At 40.2% G+C, this 20,109-nt stretch overlaps 1 protein-coding gene across 1 annotated transcript in view; it reads right to left on the reverse strand.

The window, feature by feature from the left end:
- The window catches only part of LOC147034764 (ecotropic viral integration site 5 protein homolog), a 124,269-nt gene that overhangs the window by 16,976 nt on the left and 87,184 nt on the right, over window positions 1–20,109 (reverse strand). The window contains exons 15-19 of the mRNA XM_085855864.1: window positions 15,418–15,471; window positions 4,812–4,934; window positions 4,001–4,141; window positions 1,446–1,583; window positions 1,193–1,339 (exon numbers count right to left, since the gene is read on the reverse strand). Coding sequence (XP_085711990.1) covers window positions 1,193–1,339; window positions 1,446–1,583; window positions 4,001–4,141; window positions 4,812–4,934; window positions 15,418–15,471 — 603 coding nt within the window. The remainder of the gene's footprint in view (window positions 1–1,192; window positions 1,340–1,445; window positions 1,584–4,000; window positions 4,142–4,811; window positions 4,935–15,417; window positions 15,472–20,109) is intronic.

Genomic DNA, 20,109 nt, shown 5'->3' on the forward strand with positions numbered 1-20,109 from the left:
TATGTATTTCTCTGGTTTGCAGCAGAACAAAACAAAAAAAAGCTGAAAAGATGATTAAATCTTAGGTTATGCCACACAGAAATCCAAAAATTTCCCGGACAATATTACTGACACCTTTTAGAAGTTGTTAGAAATAATTAGATTTCAAGCAGGTGATTCTCCTTTACTTTGGAATTGAACTCACCTGTGGTGAGTTGCAGGTGCCTGCAATGTAAAAATCACTCATTCAACCAGTTTGAAGAGAGAGAAGGAGTCATTCTGCTGTTTTGTATCACTGTGTGTTCCACAATGAGCATGGACAAAAGAAAGAAAACCAGAGAATTGTCTGATGGGGTCAGACACAAGATTGTAGCCAAGCATGGACAACGTCAAGGCTACAAGTCCATCGCCAGAGACCTTGATGTTCCTGTGTCCACCATATGCAATGTTATCAGGAAGTTTGAGACCCATGGCACTGTAGCGAACCTCCCTGGACGTGGCTGCAAGAGAAAACTTGATCGAAGATTGCAGGGAAGGATTGTTCGAATGGTGGAGAAAGCACCTTGATAAACTGCCAGATTCAAGCTGACCTTCAGACACAAGGTATGACAGTTTCAACTCGCACCATCCATCGCCAACTCAATGAAAGGGGGTTCTATGGTCGGAGACCCAGGAGAAACCCATTGCGAGACAGAGACATAAGAAAGCCCAACTGGAGTTTGCCTAAACACCTGAACAAGCCAAAATCCTTCTGAGAGGATGTCCTGTGGACAGATGAGACCAAATTAGAGCTTTTTTGGTAAAGAACATCATCTCTATGTTTACAGAAAACAAAATGAAGCCTTCAAAGAAAATAACACCTTCCCTACAGTCAAACATAGAGGAGGTTCAGTGATGTTTTGGGGTTGCTGTGCTGCCTCTAGCACTGGGTGCCTTGAACGTGAGCATGGCATCATGAAACCAGGAGATTACCAAGACATTATGGAGCACAATATTGAATCCAGTGTCAGAAAGCTGGATCTCCGTCGAAGGTCATGGGTCTTGCAGCAGGAAAATGACCCCAAACACACTTCAAAAAGCACCCAGGAATGGTTCAAGACAAAACGCTGGACGTTGTATTTGTTGAAGGAAGGAATGATGTGTTGTATTTGAATCGATAATGGGTCATTATTTACATGCAGTGACCATTAAACAGTCATGGAATTTTGCGCACCTGGATTGTTGCAGTGGAAGCTTGGCGTTGTTCCTCTTGCAATTGTCGTGACAATCGGCCATTTTCCACCAATAGCCGTGCCACTTCTTGTTGGCAGGTGGACAACTCTGACCCAACGCGACAAAGCTGCCGCTCAGTTAGCTCCACCTATGGTTCCCAACACAAATAGCAGTTGGAAAAGAAGGCAGAAGTAAGTAGGGTACAGATACACACAAACACAGCTTCGTCAGGTACCCCGAGCATACGGCTTTACCCGTGTCTGAAACTCGGCCAGTTGTAACTTTGTTTCTCGCAGTGCAGCGGCCGATTCCACCTCCCTGAATCGCGCTTCCAGGAGCCGTTGCTCCAGCTCAGGCAGTGGTATTGACCGCCGTGTTACACATAAGGTACGCTGACAAAGAATGGGTGGAGATAACAAACAATGGTATCAAGAGATGTACATTTATTCTGCTGCCAATCGGTAACAACCACAGTGTTCATTGCCATTTAAAGGTTGATCAGATGTGAAAATGCACATCAACTTAAATTCTTGTTATGATTTTGTGAATACTGCACATATAGTTTAATGGTAATTCTTATGGAAACACAACAATGACTGGCAATTAACATAGTTGTATTTCCTTGCAAAAATGGATAAATAAAATGTCGCTATTTCATTGGAGGAATTCAGTTTGTGAAAGTATTGTAGCTGCTTAGCTTGAGAGAACAATGAGGACACTACCTCACACCACATTTTTTTGGCGGTATTCTTTAGTTTTTGTATACAGATTTCTCCGCTCATGAAAGAGGTTAAACACAGGTCAGAGAAACATATGTACTGATATTCGGAAGGAAAGATCAAGAAGGTGGAAGGAATTATGCATGAGAAGATAAATGATGGAGTAGGAAAGCTGAAAACTCTAGAACTCGAGGGTTGTGGCGAGATGGAGGCCCCTAGAGTACCGGCGGAAAGTGGATGCAGCAACACGCTGCTCCGGCACATGCTCCCACACCTGACCTTATCTGGCGGACAGCTACCCTACCCTTATCTACCCTTTGAACAACCGTAGTTTATCTGTCGGTTAGTTAACCATCGGATAATAATTTTAACCAGATGATAGCTCTTATCCAGTGGTTAAATTATTTGAGTTTTGAACAACTGGGGCCTGATTGCAATCACAATTGCAGCTGCACTGAGATGATTATTCACCTTCGTATTGAAATGTGGTTTTTAATAATCAGTGGAGGCCTTGGCCTTCCTTCAAACTGACAATCGACTGAGAGTCTGATTGACTTTATTGGGAAGGAAAAAAAAAAACTCAGTTCAAGGTCTTCAAAAGCTAGACAGCGAGGACTCCAAAAATGACATGTGACCCAGCTGACACCACCAAAGGTGGATGGAGGTTATGTTTTCACCCCTGTCTGTGTCTGTCTGCCTGTTTGTTTGTTTGTTTGTTTGTGAACAGAATATCTCAAAAATTTGTGGACGGATTCGGATGAAACTTGGTGGGCGGGTTGGTTAGGCCGAAGTCACATTTGCTCTAAGGCGAGGATACGGCGGCCGTACGCCCTCTGAATTGACAGAAACGTACGGCGGCCGCAGAGTTTCTGCGGTGGCCTCAGGGTGGCCCTACGCCGTTTGGCTATATTTTACAGGCTGTAAGGTCACCGTGGAATTATAACACGGAGTTATAACTTTTTTCATATCTACGTTCGCCGTAGCAATTCGACAATCCGAAACAAAAGAAATGGTAAAAAAAAAAAAAAATTAACCCACTCGTTACCGTCCATCTGGTCGCACGTTCGCCTTAGGGCACCCCTGCGGTCGCCTTGCAGGCACCTTGAGGCTACCTTGCGTCTGCCTTGAAAATTCTATGGCTGCCGCATGGCCCCCTTAAGGTCACCGTGCGACATCAAATCAAAGACCGTACGGCAACCCCACGTTTTCGGTCTCCACAATTTCTAAGACCTAAGGCCTAAGTCACATTTGCTCTACGGCGAGGATACGGCGGCCGTACGCCCTCTGAATTGACAGAAACGTGCGGCGGCCGCAGAGTTTCTGCGGTGGCCTCAGGACGGCCCTATGCCGTATGGCTATATTTTACAGGCCATAAGGTCGCCGTGGAATTATAACGCGGAGTTATAACTTTTTTTCATTTCTACGTTCGCCATAGCAATTCGACAAGCCGAAAAAAAAAAAAAACTTGTAAAAAACAAAAAATAAAATTAACCCACTCGTTACCGTCCGTCTGGCTGCACATTCGCCTTAGGGCCCCCCTGCGGTCGCCTTGCAGGCACCTTGAGGCTACCTTGCGTCTGCCTTGAAAATTCTATGGCCGCCGCAGGAACGCCCTAAGGTAACCGTGCGACATCAAATCAAAGACCGTACGGCAACCCCACGTTTTCGGTCTCCACAATTTCTAAGACCTAAGGCCTAAGTCACATTTGCTCTACGGCGAGGATACGGCGGTCTCCACAATTTCTAAATACGCCGTGCGGCTCCCCGAAAAATTAAAACAGATGTGACTGCTACATTGTGTGACCGTGGAAATACTGCGGCCGCCGTATAATTGCTAGTGGCCGTAGACTTTGTAGACCCTACGGCCGCCGTGGCAAATGTGACTTAGGCCTTAGGTGACGAGACCAAGCCAATAAAATTTTAATTCAGGTCTGAATCCAGATCTGGCCTATCAGGATACAAAATGTAAACTAATCAGCTTGGCAAAGGTATGCGCTCTACCGAGTGCCTTTCCAGTTCAGGATTTGAAAAGCCAATAATCTGTTTCCGGTGCATGTCCCAGTAGAAGCAACGGGAAAGAAAGATTTTACCTTACAGTGTTGTTCCAACTGCTGCAACTGAGCACGAAGCTCACACAATGCAGCAGCAGCTTCACCCTCACATACTCTGCTAGCTGCTAGCTCATCTCGCAAGAGTGCCAGATTTGTTTCCTCTGGGAATGCTGCCTGCCTCTATCGGCACAAAAGCACAAGGATGCAATGCAAATGAGAGATAATACACTTAGATTAAAATAAAACCATTAAAAATACTTGTACTTGTGCAACATGTTATATACAGTGTCGGTTCTGCCAAAGCAGTTTCTTGGCTCGAGTTACAATCCGAGACGAGTGACCACTCCGATGCCAATGTACACAAACTGAGGATGCAGGCATTTGGAACGTTGCCATGTTTCTGGCGATAGCTCGCAAATTCTTTGTGAAGGAAACCATGGGATCTTTAACGTCCACCAACTTGCCATGGAAACAGCGATTTGCAGAAGGGGCACCCAGTTTGACGTCCATCCGACGGACGGCACACACATTGATAGTTGATACCTATAACTTAATTGATGACCTGGGAACACCAGGATGGCACTTTAGAGCTGGGCTGACATTTGAACCCAGGCTAGACAGAAAATATTCCTCTCTACCATTCCTTGTCAGTTATGTTACTCTTCCACTCCGGTAATCTTCACAAATTAATCCACAGTTTGATTAAACAAGAAACCAAGTAGTTCCAATGCTTGTAAGAATAGCAGAATATAAATATGAAAAACGGATGGTTTTTTTTTCTCAAGTTTACCTTCCGAAAAGCAAACTAAAGTGTAACAGCGACCGTAAAAATGCAACTTCAAAACAACACCTGCTCCAAAGTGATGACTTTTTCCTGCATGTCCCTGAGGGCAGCTGAAGCTTCGGCCTGACCCAGCCTGGCTTGCACCAGCTCTCTTTCTAGCCGGAGAACAAATTCCTCCGAGTGCCGAGACTATGGATGACACAAACACACACACACACACACACACCAGTATTGTTTAATGAGTTTGCACCTTTGCAGTACAGCCCACACCTGTAAACAGGCTATAAAGCTTTCATTATGTCATGGAATACACCTCTCAAATACGAGCTGGATACGTCACTTTATCTTGGAGATTAACAAGGAGAAAAAGACATAAAATGTCATAATTTTATGTCATAAAATGACATAAAATGTCAAACCCCCGTGGTTTTAGTAATTTTGCTGTACAGAGTTAAAGGGCGAGCCTATATTTACAAGATTCATGTGTATGCGCAACTGACTTGAGTGATCATGTGACATGGAAGATTGCTAACTTTTGGGTTATTCGGTCAACAATATTAATGATGTGGGTCACCAGTTATATTGTGGAATATATTTTGTCACGTGACATGTATGATGTTTTCCATTGGCAAAGCAAATTTCGCACAGAAGGGATTCAACGTCAATATATTTGGGGGAGACATACTGAATTACCCAAACAGTATAACATTTAATCATATTTATTTATGTATCAAAGAAATTCTATAACTGGAGACAATAGAAAATTATCATTCAGTTGAAAATACTGTCGATCAGTTTTTATAAACTGGACTTAAAGGTGGTTGGAGTGAAATTGAAAGAAGTTATCAGAATTTGTTTTAATTTTCACGAAAGATGCTTCAGAGTAAAGGTATGAAAAAAAATAAAATTGTAGGGTCACAATGCAATTTTCTAAGAAAATGGGTGTTCAAGAGTGAAACAAAATTCAACCCCAACTACCTCGAAGCATTGTTCATGTAATGAAAATATTGAGTGACAAACATGATCCAGTATACAGCTGTACTATTATTACAAGTACTACAACGACTACCACTACTACTACTACTACTACTACTACTACTACTACAACTACTACTACCTAGTTACTCCTGCTAATAGTAATATAACAACAATAATAGTTGTAATTGAATGTTTTACAAATTCTCCTGATGAAACGAGTTGAAGTTGTGTGATAAAATAATTTCATAGCGAACGTAGTGAGCTTCATACTTAACGCATGCACATGAGAGAATAGGAAATAACAACAACAACAACAACAACAACAACAACAACAACAAAATACCCCTGGCTATTCGGAATCTGTGTCGTTAGCTATGACCCTTTTGTTTCCGGTTGTTTTTAAACACTGTGCGATGTATAAACACGATTGGGTTTTATTTCTATCTTGTGAATATTACTTAGCGCGTGCACATGAGAGAATAGGAAACAACAACAACAACAACAACAACACAATACCCTGGCAATTTGGAATTCGTGTGGTTGGCTATGACCCTTTTGCTTCCGTTTTTTTTTTTTTTGCTTCTGTTTTTTTCTTTTTTGTTTCCGTTTTTGTCATGGGGAATGATGCATGCCGGGAGATAAAGGCATCGTCGGAGACATGAAAGATCCAAATAATATCAGACATGGTGTATATTTCCTCCACTGATTTTAATAAAGATATCTCCCGCATTATCAAAAAATAATTTTTAATCGTGATTTACGTTATTTGATCGCTGATCCCGAATCCAGGCCGAAGTAACCGGAAATTGCGTATACAGTTGTGAACAAGTTATAGGTAAAGTCAGAAGTGAATGTAAGAAGAATACTACGTTCACTTCCAGTATTTATTTTTACAGATGAGATCCTGTTCTAGGCGGTGTAGTTGTTGTGAAGGTAATGTTGAGGTAATATTTATTTTTTTAGATGAGATCCTGTTCTAGGCAGTGTAGTTGTTGTTGTGAAGGTAACGTTGAGGTAATATTTATTTTTGCAGATGAGATCCTGTTCTAGGCGATGTAGTTGTTGTGAAGGTAATGTTAAGGTAATATAAATTTTTTTAGATGAGATCCTGTTCTAGGTGGTGTAGTTGTCGTTGTCGTTGTGAAGGTAATGATGAGGATTTTTTTTTTTTTCAGATGAGATCCTGTTCTAGGCGGTGTAGTTGTTGTTGTGAAGGTAATGTTAAGGTAATATTTAATTTTTCATAGCAAAAAGACGGTTTAATTTGCTATATTTAAAAAGTGAATATAAGAAGAATTCTATATTTGCTTCTAGGCTTTGCAGTTCGAGGCAACAAATCAACAAATTGGCTCCTCGATAAAGTTTCTACTCTCTCTTTTTTATTCTCAACTACCAATCAATCTTCATTCCTTTTAATCTCCGTTCTCCTGTTTTTTAAAGCCTCCTCTTATGGGATAGCCGATAGTGGAAGGTGAATACCTTTTGTAGGGTTTGTGGATGGAGGTCATGTCTTCACCCCTGTTTGTTTCTTTGTTTGTCTTGGACAGGTTGCATGTGTGATAAGGACGAATTGATTACATTTTGGTGAAGATCCTGATCTGGATCCAATCATTTTAAAGTGATTATTCACCAATGAGAGATACTGTAGGACCAAAAACAATACATTAATCCATGAGCCAAATTTTGAAGTCAAGTAGAAAGTTGGGGGACTAATTCCAAGTATGATTTTAACTTACACCAATGTATGACGTCCAAGAAAACGAATGATGGACATTTCAAAGCAGTAGCTTCTTGCCATTTTCGACGCCATCTTTAAAAATGGCCACCATTTTCAAGCAACCTTCATGTAATTCAAAACTATGCCTGCATGGCAAATTCTGGTGGTCAAATCTTAATTTGTACTGACCAAATGTTGTTCACTATGTAATTAAGAGCATGGCAATACTTATTTTAACCATTTTTATACATGTCTGTCAAGAATATTTTTTTAAATGCTTAGAAAATGCCTGAATTTGTTATTTTTAAACATGTCACTCCCAAAAGATGTGTAGCAGAGTTGGTTCAAACGAATTGGGACAGACGTTTTCAAAGCTTAGAGTTATACTGACTTGCTCATGTAGATCATCGCAGTGTAACCATTGGGTTATGTCGTGGCCATTCGGCTATTTTCAAATTTCCTGACTGAATTGAACCCAACGGCTCAGGCATCCGCAATTTGTAAACCCCACCACTTTCACAAAACGAGGCAAAAACAATGTGCTTTTGACTTTTGGAACATGGCGATCTCCGTTTCAGTTTGCAGAGAACGCCCTGATTTGTCGCCTTTTTTTGTTTATACAGAATACAAAAAAGGAATACGAAAGGATAAAGGATCGGTGAGGTCAATGAAACAAGCACCCATGAAGTAGTGGGCAAGGCATATCAAGATAAATATGTGTTTAAATGGGTATAAATGCCTGGTTTTGGCATGCAGGAGCCACCGGATTTCAGCACTGCTTCGTTCCGTGTGTCACCGCTGCTGTACGTTTCAGGGTAGTTGTAGGTGCAGCGTGTTTCGATTATACAGTACATGCTAACAGGACTGTATTGAGAATTTGGGTACTCAATTTGACTCCCTCTGAGAAACAAAATAAGCCTGGATTGGAATAATTATAGCATGTGCAGTGATTTATTACCATTTTGGAGTAGTTACGTTAAATTAGAATGAGATACCCTGCAGGTGTTGCCACCTTTTGTTTGTTAGAGAGACTACTCTTCATTGTGCAGGCTGTGCAGAGGTTTGCATTACTTTGATTACGTCATAGTTTTTGTTGGAATTGCTGTACTTATGTACCTCTTTGTTTTTACAGTAAATTGTCTATTCATCGTATTTACGACTTTGGCTTGGGCGATCCTGGTTTATTTTGAAGGCTACAGGTTCTGCAAGAAATGTATTGAGGACACAATTATTTTACATTTCTTCTCAAAATAATAAAGTAACTATAAAATAATTTATCACAAACATTGTATTATTTATCACAAACTCTTGGGTCGTTACCATGGTTGCTGGCAAATGTTGATGGAACTGAAGAAAAACCAGCAAAGCTTTCTGCCACTTTCTAGATACAGAAAATCTAGAAAGTATGGTGGACCTGGCAGAAGATGTTCCTGAAACACGTGTAACACTGATCGATGCTATGGCTCTCATGCAGAAGCTGCATAGAGAAAAATCGTACTTTTGAAAATCGTACTCTGATCATATCTTTGAGTCTTCAATCTTCATGTTGCTCAGGGAAATGATAGTGTTGATGTGATCTTTGATGTCTACAGGGATCAGTCCATCAAACCTGCTCAACGTGTGAGCCGAGGATCACAGGAAGGTGTCACATTTAACAGAATAAGACCTGGTCACAAGATTTAAAAAAATTTGAGATGCTTGCTGGCGTACAGTGAAACCAAAAAAAAAGGTCACCAAGTTTCTGGCAGAATCACGGGAAGAAGAAACCAAAAGGGAGAAGTTAGGTGACAAAATAATGTTCGTCACATGTGAAGAAAAATGCTTCAAGCTTACCAGGGAGAAGTGCAAGGAAGCCCAGGTTCTTAGATCCAGCCACAAGGAAGCTGACACTCATCTGTTTCGACATGAACAACATACTGCTGCAGAGAATTACCAGGCTACTGTTTTGGTGGCAGATGACATTGATGTTTACATCATCTGTCTCAATATAAGCAGTGCCATCAAGAGTAAAGTTTTCATCTGTCTTCGGACTTTAAAGGCTCACTTTAGGATGACTGATGTCACAAAAAACACTGCAGCATTGGAACATGAAGTGTGCTCTGCACTGCCAGGGCTTCATGCATGGACCCTTGACAATATCAGTGCTCTTGCTTGCCAAGGAAAAATGAAAGGTCTGAAAATTGTGGGAGAATCAGAAATGCCGAGATGCGTTTGTCTCTCTTGGAGCATCGTGGAACCTGCCACAGGACGTTTTCAACCAAATCCAAGAGTTCACATGTCAGCTTTACTCCACCAATCTGCAATCTGGAGACACATCCTAGATTACATTCCAGATATCCCCAAGCCATCAGAAGGCCATGACTGGGAATTAAACCGTGAAGGAAAACTAATAATTCAATGGGTGACTGGCTTGCCAGCTCCAAATGATGTGCTAAGTCTCATCTCGTGCAAGTGTGCAGAGAGTTGTTGCCAGCCAGACTGTTCTTGCCTAATTAACAGTCTAACGTGCATTGCTGCATGTAAACTGAGGAGTTGCTCCAATGTGGCACAAGATGATGATGATTATGACAGTGTTGATATTGAACAGGACTCAGATTATCGTGACGGTGATAATGATGATTTATGTCAAAACATCGAAACAAATTAGAATTTTTTTTATCAGTGTATGTCACATCGATAACGGTAGTCTACACCTTTGTTCAGATTTCATTCAGCATAGAGGTTGGGTTTGAAGAGGACGAGTAGAACATATAACTTTGACTATTTCCCGACCATTTCATCGAAATTGCACGAGCTGTTTTGGGTTGAGAGCAAAGCACAACAAACTGGAGGGCATTTTTCCAGTTGCGCAGGCCCCAGATCAGGTTCGACCAGGTTTTGTTTTGAAATTCAAACGACCTACAACTGCATTACAAATGAATGATGGAAGCACATACAGGTAGAATTATGTGCATTTTTCATTTAAAAAAACTGAAATTGTTCATTTATATGACAAACATAATTACAGAGTAATTATAAGCACAATAGACAAACAAATCGAAAAATTTAGGCATTTTTCTCGACATTTCTTCATATATTTTAGACAAGTATGCATCAAAATGGTCTGAGTATTGGCATACTTAGAACTTTAATGCTGAACAAATTTACTTACTAACCATTTAAGATTAAAAAAAACAAAAACTCGAACGTACCATCGAGCCATAGTTTTCATTTGCATGAATTATGAGTGAAAATGGCAGCCATTTTAAAGATGGCATCTAAAATGACATGAAGCTTCTCATTTTAAATGTCCATCATTCATTTTCATACACATCATACATGGGTGTAACTAAAAATCCTAATGGGAATTAGTCCCCCAATTTTAGACTCAAATTTTGTCTGGCTCATATACTATATAGCATGATATCTCAAAAAGTTCTGGATGGATTCAGACGAAACCTGGTGGATGAGTTGGGTAAGTGACAAGAACAAGCCAATTAGATTTTGGTGAAGGTCCGGATCCAGATCCGGCCTATCAGTGGGATTAAAAAAAACCTAGACAGTTAAGCCTGAGCTAGCGGAGGGATGCACTCTACCTCGTGCTGCTCTTCTTTATACAATTAGCTCCCCAGTTATTAATGGTATCTGAGAGTTTCTTAAAACACGAGGAGTACTAAACCACCATTTAGGTTTAGAACCCTTTCTTCTGTATCTCAGAGCCGGCTGGGACTTTCAGAATAAAATTTTACATCGTTAATGGGAATAAAAAGTATGTGCGGTTGACATAATTGTTTTGACCATGACCTAATTTTTAACGTCATGAGCTTTTTCAGTTTTTCAAAGACATTTTGTATTTTTCACCATAACTCGACTGAGGTATGTACAAAAGGAATGAAGTTGCCCTCTAGATAGCCTCGAGTAAGGTGCATTTACGCTTAATTTACATCATTACCTTCGCATTCTGCAAAAGGTTATGTATTGGTCGCTGTGTATTTATTTATTTATTTATTTGTGAATATGTGTGTGTGTGTGTGTGTTTGTTTGTTATTCGCTTAACTCAGAAAGTATTAAACCAAATCGCTTGAAATTTGGTGGGATGATGGGTTATTATCCAAGGAACATTTGATGAGATTTTGGGAGGAATCGGGTCAAAGGTCAAGGTCAAGGTCACGGAAAGGTCAAATTCGTATTTTTACCATAGCGCGGTCAATTTTGATCTAATTGGCATGCAACCCATGCCAAAATGTTCAGAATTAATTGCCCAATCTTGTGATGGGCGAAATGACACAATTACGTCATTACCCTTGTTTTTAAAAGAAAATGTCCCAAATCCTGGCATTATAATCAGTCCCAAAATATATGTTTGTGGGAGATGCCAATGATTATTTATTTGTTTGTTATTCGCATAACTTAAAGGGTATTAAACCGAATTGCATGAAATTTGGTGGGATGATTGGTTATTAGCCAAGGACCATTTGATTAGATTTTGGGAGCAATCGGGTCAAAGGTCAAGGTCATGAAAAGGTCAAAATCGTCTTTTTACCATATCGCGGTCAATTTTTATCCAATTTGCATGAAACTAATGCCAAAATGTTCAGAATTTAATGCCCAATCTTGTGATATGCAACTTGACACAATGACGTAATTGCCCTTACTCGCGGTTGGGGGTCAAAGGTCAGGGGGGTCACGACCTTGCAGATGTGCGTATTTTTATCATAACGCAGTCAATTCTTATCCGATTCGTATGAAATCAGAACCAAAATGCTCCTTGTTCTGTTCCCCACACTCTTATGCCAAGAACAAAACAGTAGCAGCGGCGAAGGTATATGCTCTCTACGAGTGCTCGTTCTAGTCTCCCTCTGGGTTAAAGGTCAAGGTCAAATAGTGGTCTGAAGAAAAACAAGCTCGAACGAGCTAAGATCCTCGTCCTCTTAATGATGACGTCATAAAAACGAATACGACGTCATTGTGATGTATCAGGTTTGTGATATATTATCTGTGCTAATGCCCGGCTTGATTCCCGCAAACAAAATTCAAATAGCTTGCCTAGTTTTGAAGATAATGATATAGGCGATTTCCATTAGCGGCGATATTATGACGTCAACTTTTTTTTCTCGGAAGAATTTCCAAAATTGGATATGGTTACTGCCAGCGCGTGGCCTTTCTGCATATACATGGCAAGTTTCACGAAGATCCGAGGAAAACTCTGGGTTGTGAAACAAAAAATGTCAAAAAATAGGAATGACGTCATAAAAATTGATATGACGTCATAGTGATGTATCATATGTGCGGTCATTCATCTCTGCTAATGCCCTGTTCGATTCCCGCAAACAGAATTCAAAAAGCTTGCCTAGTTTCAGAGATAATTTTTGAGGCGATTTCCATTAGCGGAGATATTTTGACGTCATAACTTTTTTTCTGGGAGGAATTTTCAAAATCGGAGATGGTTACCGTCTGCGCAGGGTATTTTTTACATATATATGCCAAGTTTCAGGAAGTTTCGATGAAAACTGGAGGCTGTGAAACAAAAAAGTCCACAAGAACAACGTGAGTAAGACTTAGAGATTCTCCACGAGGATCTAAAAAAACGCGTTTTTTTGCCATTGCTCATTTTTTACAATGCAGAATCTCAAAGACCTCTTGGTCTTCCAAGATCTTCTTGCATCATAATAGTGTACCTGCATTGAAGTTGTGCACCTGATATTTGATTCGTGACGTTGACCTACCTTTTTCGGATTGTGACCCAACTGATTAAAAACACTTACTTTTTTAATCATAACTTGAATAATTTTCCTCTGATTTTCATGATGTTGAGCTTTATGGATAGATTGTAGATGGGACACATTTTCTTGAATTGCACTCTATCCCTAAATGTTAAGGTCAAGGTGATATGGTGGTCCAAAACAAATATGGCCATCATTGGATAGCAGATGCCAGGGGAGGCTTACCCTCGGCGATCGCTTTGTGATCACAGGTATCTCGTTTGACTTTCCTTCCACATGATTTATTGCACTGCTTGTACAATTGGTCTTTACATCATCTTCATCGCGATCATCTCACTGCATCCTATCTTATTTCTTGAATTGATCTACCCACTTTAATTCCTAAATTTTACAGTATCTACTTTGTTTAACCAACTTGTTTTGTTTCGTATTACCCCCACACACGTGAAGCGAAAAGCTGGGTGAAGCAATTGGTTCATTTTGTCTGTCTGTAGACGTCCGTCTATGATCGAGAAACGACTTCATTTCAATTGAATTTTATATTTTGAACACTGCACAACATGAATCAGAACACAAGCTTACAGCTCAGCAGTACTTTGGCTCTGAATTTTGGCAAATTTTACGGTCTGCTGCCAATCGTGCATCTGCAAAGAGAAATAAACTAATTTTCAAGCGGTAAAGCCACTTCAATATTTGGATATGTTCTTCCTTCCATTGATCAAAAATGAAGAAGAATATTTCGAACTCGCCATGTTTAATTCTAAAGGGAGATTATAAAGGGTAATTATAAAGGGTAATTCTAATGGGTTTCATTCATTTCTTGGTCTATTTCATACGACAAAATGCCAAACTCAACCGCTTCCTTCAGACATGGGTGCGATATTTTGTTTTTTAGTCTGTCTGCCGATCTGGCAGTCAAACAAAGTTGAAAACTAGAAAGGCACTCGGTAGAGCGTAAACCTCCGCCATGTAATGCCTGATCCACAAGAACATATCGGGCCCATTACATTTTTGAAATATCATGCTATACAGTACCATATCGTTTTTGGCCCCATCTCTCAATGGTGAAGAATCACTTTAGAAATTAAATAATTCTCATATCCAGATCCCGATTCGGATCTTCACCAAAATCGAATCAATTCATCCTTGCCACACACCCAACCCAACCTGTCCACCAAGTTTCATCCAAATCCATCCAAAACTTTTTGAGATATTGTGCTATATATTAGCTTAGCCCTATCTCTCAATAGTGAGGAATTACTTTAAAAATTATCAGATCTGGATCCAGATCCAGAGCCTCACCAACATCGAAGCAATTCGTCCTTGCCACACACCCAACCTGTCCACCAAGTTTCGTCCGAATCCGTCCCCAACTTTTTGAGATATCATGCCGTATATTGTTTTTGGCCCAATCTCTCAACGGTAAAGAATCACTTAAAAAAATTCCATTAGTCGGATCCGGATCCGGATCTTCACCAAAATCTAATAGGTTTGTCGTCACACACCCAACCTGTTCACAAAATTTGATCCGAATCCGTCCACAACTTTTTGAGATGTCCTGTACACAAACAAACAGAAAGGGGTGAAAACATAACCTCCTTTCACCTTCGGTGGCAGAGGTAAAAATTCCGTACAGGAAACTTTCTGTTTTTACGGTCGTCATAAAGGACACAAACAACAAGCATGAATAACTAATTTAATGTGGTAAATAAGGTGGTGTAAAAGAGGGTGCATCAATGGTGGTGAACTTCTGAAAGAAGTTTATACGTTTTCTTTTTTCTAGAGCTTTAAAAGCCTTCATTTTATTTCAATTGAATTATATGCTTGAACACTGTAGAACACAAATCGCCTTGGTGGTGCATCCAAAACCCTCCAGTTTAACAGTACTTAGACAAAATATTAAGCCATCTCAACCAATCAAATTTGCCGCTTGTGCTCTCAGCGTTGGGGAATATCAAGATCCAAACAAAATCACGGTTTGTTGGAAATACAGATTGTGCTTGGAAATGCAAAGCAAGAGTTTAAAAGACCCTTCCCATGTCCTTTTTCTCAAGACTGCTTGGGGTAAGGTGTCCTACGAACTCTCTAGTTCCTGTAAGTTTTGCATTTGCATGTTTTGTTTCGAACAAACCACAAAACAAAAGCCAAAGGTCAAATAAATACTGTGTAAATTAGATGAGAAGGTGATAACATTGCCTCAAAAGTGCCCATGTCAGCATGCAAGAGGACTTAAAAAGAGAACCTACCAACTCTTTGAAACTTCAAGAAGACCCACCTTCTCCAACTCCTCAAGGGATTGTTTGAGGCTCAGATTCTCAGCCCTCAATTGCTGTGCACACACAAAGACAACGGACAGACAGACGCAAGCTATAACAGCTCGGCTAAAATATGTGCAATAGGAAAAGGCTAACATTTCACCTAAGATACATACATGAGATTATAATCAAGGGATTTGATTATATCAAACTAAATTGTTCTTTCTTTAACAGCCATAATTTTTTCCCCACATAATTGTGGGGCTTGCTGGGGAAGATTTTGGTCCAAATCTTTCACGAACCGGCCGGCCAGGCCTGATGCTCGACTAAGTAGTGAGGGAAAAAATTTGGAAAGAAACATGGTGCCAGCGATAGCTCGCTTACTCTTCGCGAAGGACACCGTGGGATCTTTAACATCCACCAACTAATAGTGGCAGACAGGATGCCCAGTTTAACGTCCATCCGAGAGACAGCACACTTATTGATGAATCACCTGCCTGTGAAACACTGGGATGACAATTTTTAGCTGGGTCTGGATTCGAACCCATGCTACACAGCTTAAAAGTGAGTGTGCATACCTCCAGGTCATCCTGCCATCCTGATTATATCAAACTAACTCCACACCTGAAGTACTTTTTTTAGAAGTCAATATAACTAGTCCCCCTGCTTCTCTTCACTCTTTTAAAGACCATAATGTCTTGATATTATGTAGTACTGTATCTAGATTTACAACCAATTTTATGGTACTTAGGGAACATGTATGCAAGAGCAACAATTTATATTTTGGATTTGAAAGGGAGTACTGTGTTACTATTCGAAATATTATCACATTCTGGAGATCTCCCCCACCCCCATGCCCCTCCCCCCAACCAATCACGCTGTAACACGACGATGCCAGCATATTGTACTTTGCATCACACTTCAATGATTACCTGGAAAATAATTTAAATATAGTGCACTTGAAGTAAGTGAAGTAAGTGGAGAGGGGGGGGGGGAGTGGGACTATCATCATTCACCAACCTCCTGAAAAAAGAGGAAACTGGAAGAGTACTCAGTCGAGCGTATACCTCCGCCACGCAATGCCTGATCCACGAGAACACATCGGGCCCGTTACGTTTTTTAAATATCATGCTATACAGTACTATATAATTTTTAGCCCTCTCTCTCAATGGTGAAGAATCACTTTAAAAAATTGTCAGATCCAGATCTTCAACAAAATTGAGTCAATTCTTCCTTGCGACACACCCAACCTGTCCACAACTTTTTGAAATATCGTGCTATGTCTCAATTTTAGCCCGATCTCTCAATGGTGAAGAATCACTTTAAAAATTCTAGTTGTCAGATCCGGATCCGGATCTTTACCAAAATCTAATCAGTTTGTCCTTGTCACACACCCATCCTGTCCACAAAATTTCATCCGGATCCGTTCATAAGTTTTTGAGATATTCTGTACACAAACAAACAGACAGACAGACAGACAGAGACAGACAGAAAGGGGTGAAAACAACCTCCTTCACCCTCGGTTGCGGAGGTAATTAGCATTAAATGTTTGTTGTTGTTGTTGTTGACCTGGCCAAGATATTGGAAGTGGTGTCCTGGTTGCTGATTATAGAGAGCTGGAAGAGAGCATTTATCATCCATTCCATCTCAAAACAAACTTACATGAGATTACTTATTTCAATAAAAAATGGTAGGACGATGTGAAAATACGACACAAGGAAAAGTTTACGAGCTTGAAAAAAATGACCAGAATTGAACGATGCCTTGTAGTGAGTGACAGGGATTCTGAATTGGAAAGTCCAAGCAACGTGATGCATATTCTGCCCCTTTAAGAACATAACAAGATGGTAACATTGTTTTGAAATGTTCTGCAGCGCTTTCACACTGATTGGATAGCAAGACCACTCAGTGAAGTCCACAATGTATTGGGTTCTCACTGAGTTCCTGAGGACCGGCTTCCCACATTGCCATAAAATAATGCAAAGGTGTGCATCTGGTTCCTTCCTGGAATCAACCTGACAAGGTGATCCATGAGCTTAAAGTGGAACTGCACTAACATCCATAAAATCCACCTTTGGTCATTGTGGTCTTGCAGAGAAATGTTTTTTTAAGTGAAATTTTTTTTTAACTCTTCGCTGCACCTTTGACCTTTGCCACTTTGAACAACTCAATCCCAGACATGTTTTATCAATTTTTTTTTAACCAATACATCTTGGCCCATTATTACTACCTAGCAGAGTAACTCCAGGATGTAATCAGCCCAGAACTGTAGGAGGAGTGACACACACACACACACACACACACACACACACACACACACACACACACACACACACACACACACACACACACACACACACACACACACACACACCGGTCCTTGAATTATAGTGAACTCGTCCCCTAATCGAGCATGCACAGAGAGAAGTTCCTACTGCAGAGGAAAGGTGGTCTTTGACTTGGAATGAGTACAGGTCACAGTCAATTTAAAGTCAAGCATTTATTCCCTGATTCTTTCAATTGTTTTCTTCTTTTGTTATGCCTCCGCTGACGAAGTCACCAAAGGCATTATGTCCGCCCATCCGTCCATCTGACCATCCATGCTAATTTTCTCTTTCTCTGCAACCGTTTATCCGATGACACGAAATTTTCACCATAGGTGCAACTACTCATGTAGAATGTTTTAATGATAATTTTGACATCATATATTAAGAGGTGTGGCAACCATGTTGGAAAAAAGGAAAAACTTTTGACCTCTGTATATCTGAAACCGAAAATGGGAAAAAATTAAAACTCGGCACATGTCAAGTAATCGCCATGGGAAACAAGTGATTTTTTTGATGATGTCATAGGAGGCTTCATTATGACATCATAATTAACCTCCGCCATCGAAGATGGACGGAGGTTACTGTTTTCACCCCTTTCTGTTTGTTTGTTTGTGAACAGTATTATGGTAAAACTCCTTGACGGATTTCGACAAAACTTGGTGGGGGGGATTAGGTATGGTCCAAGGATCATGCCATTAGATTTTGGACTTGGTCCAAAGTCCAATATGGCCGCTATGGCGACCATTTTGAAAAAATATTTGAATTTTTGTTTTTGCATTTCTACATGTTTTAAGTGATTTCCAACCAAAAATAAATAAATTTGTTAGAGAAAAAGAAAAAAACTTAGAAAATTTTGAAACTTTTTCCAAACAAATTTCGATTTTATTTGAAAAATATTTGATTTTTTTTTTTTTTGCATTTCTACATGTTTTAAGTATTTCCAACCCCCAAAAAAAATTTGTTAGAGAAAAAAAAAACAGCAAATTTTGCAACTTTTTTTTCAAAAAAATTTCGATTTTTTTCTTGGGCATTTCTACATGCGCGTCGATCTAGTTTAGTTTATTCAATCGTGGTTCAGTAGAGTCTGATGTGTTTTGACCTACAATGAATAGGATATCAGGTTCACTTAAGTGATCCAGCAGTATTGGAGGCGGAGGTTTTGCACTCTACCGAGTGCTCCCCCTCTAGTTGCATATGTGGAACGCTTTTCCGATGTGTATGAAAATTTTTGAGGGTCATCTCGGGCTAAATTAAATGGGGGAAAAAATGATGACATAATCGGTTATGTGGTTCAGTAGCCATTTTTTTATTTTTTACATGTAAGCATTCAATAATAATGTGGGTGGAGGCATATCTGTTGATGTCGTGACGTGGAGGATTGCCACTGTAGTTTGCCAATAAAACCCTTAGTATGATACTTCTAAGTCGGTTTATGGGAAATATGGAGGCACGGAAGATGTGCAGAATGTTATAACTAACGAAAATGAATCGCCGCCTGTTTTTAAAACCACCGTAACAACCAAATGAATCGTCCACACATTTCATGCCCTACAAGCTCGCACCAGGGTCACCATGCTCATTTTCAGTCACACCCATCACAGCGTACACAGGGAAATTTGTTTCAGGTTCCCCCTTTAGGCGGCCAATTGGATGGGAGGGGGTTGTGGCAACCTCTTCACACCGTAATCCTCATTCCACTCACCTAGGATGCGGGATTCCCACCTCTTTATAAGCTAAAATGGATGTGGAATATAAACCATTGCCTCCTTCAGCCTGGCATTATGCTGTCATGATTTTCTGTCTCAAAAAAGTGTTTTATTGGATGTCAGTAAAACCTAACCACTTAACTTATCTGAGGCAATGCTGGCCATCACAGATTTTTCAATAATGAACTGTAAACACAGCCCAGTGTTGAGTTGTAATACAATAACATTATTTACCATAGTTGTTGATGCTCGTATTCCATGCTACCGCTGGTATGTACCCATTTTTGTATTTACAGATGTTTAACCACCTGTAATTAAAAAAAAAATAGCTGCTTAGAATGTAATAGATGGTCAAAACACTGGATGTGAGATTTTCTCCCTAATTTATACATTCAAGTGGTTGAGATTATAAAATGGCAAAAAACGTTTTTCAACAAAATCTTGGTTTAGGGAACAGTAGGGTGGCAGAGAGAAGGAAAGCATCACACTGACGGTGGGTAAGTGGTACAACAGGCAGGCAACAAGCATGGGAATGGATAAACAGAAAAAGACGAGACGAGAAAGAAAGAAACATAGCAACCTGCAAATAGATGGGGAGAGGAAAGGGGGTTTAATGAGGATAGAAGATATCAAGGGTCGGGATGAGGATGACCTGAGTTGGTGGTGGAGTGCTTGGGAA

Source organism: Eptatretus burgeri, chromosome 1 (assembly GCF_056783735.1).
Source record: "Eptatretus burgeri isolate ZD-2024b chromosome 1, Ebu_testis_v1, whole genome shotgun sequence".
Taxonomy (NCBI): domain Eukaryota; kingdom Metazoa; phylum Chordata; class Myxini; order Myxiniformes; family Myxinidae; genus Eptatretus; species Eptatretus burgeri.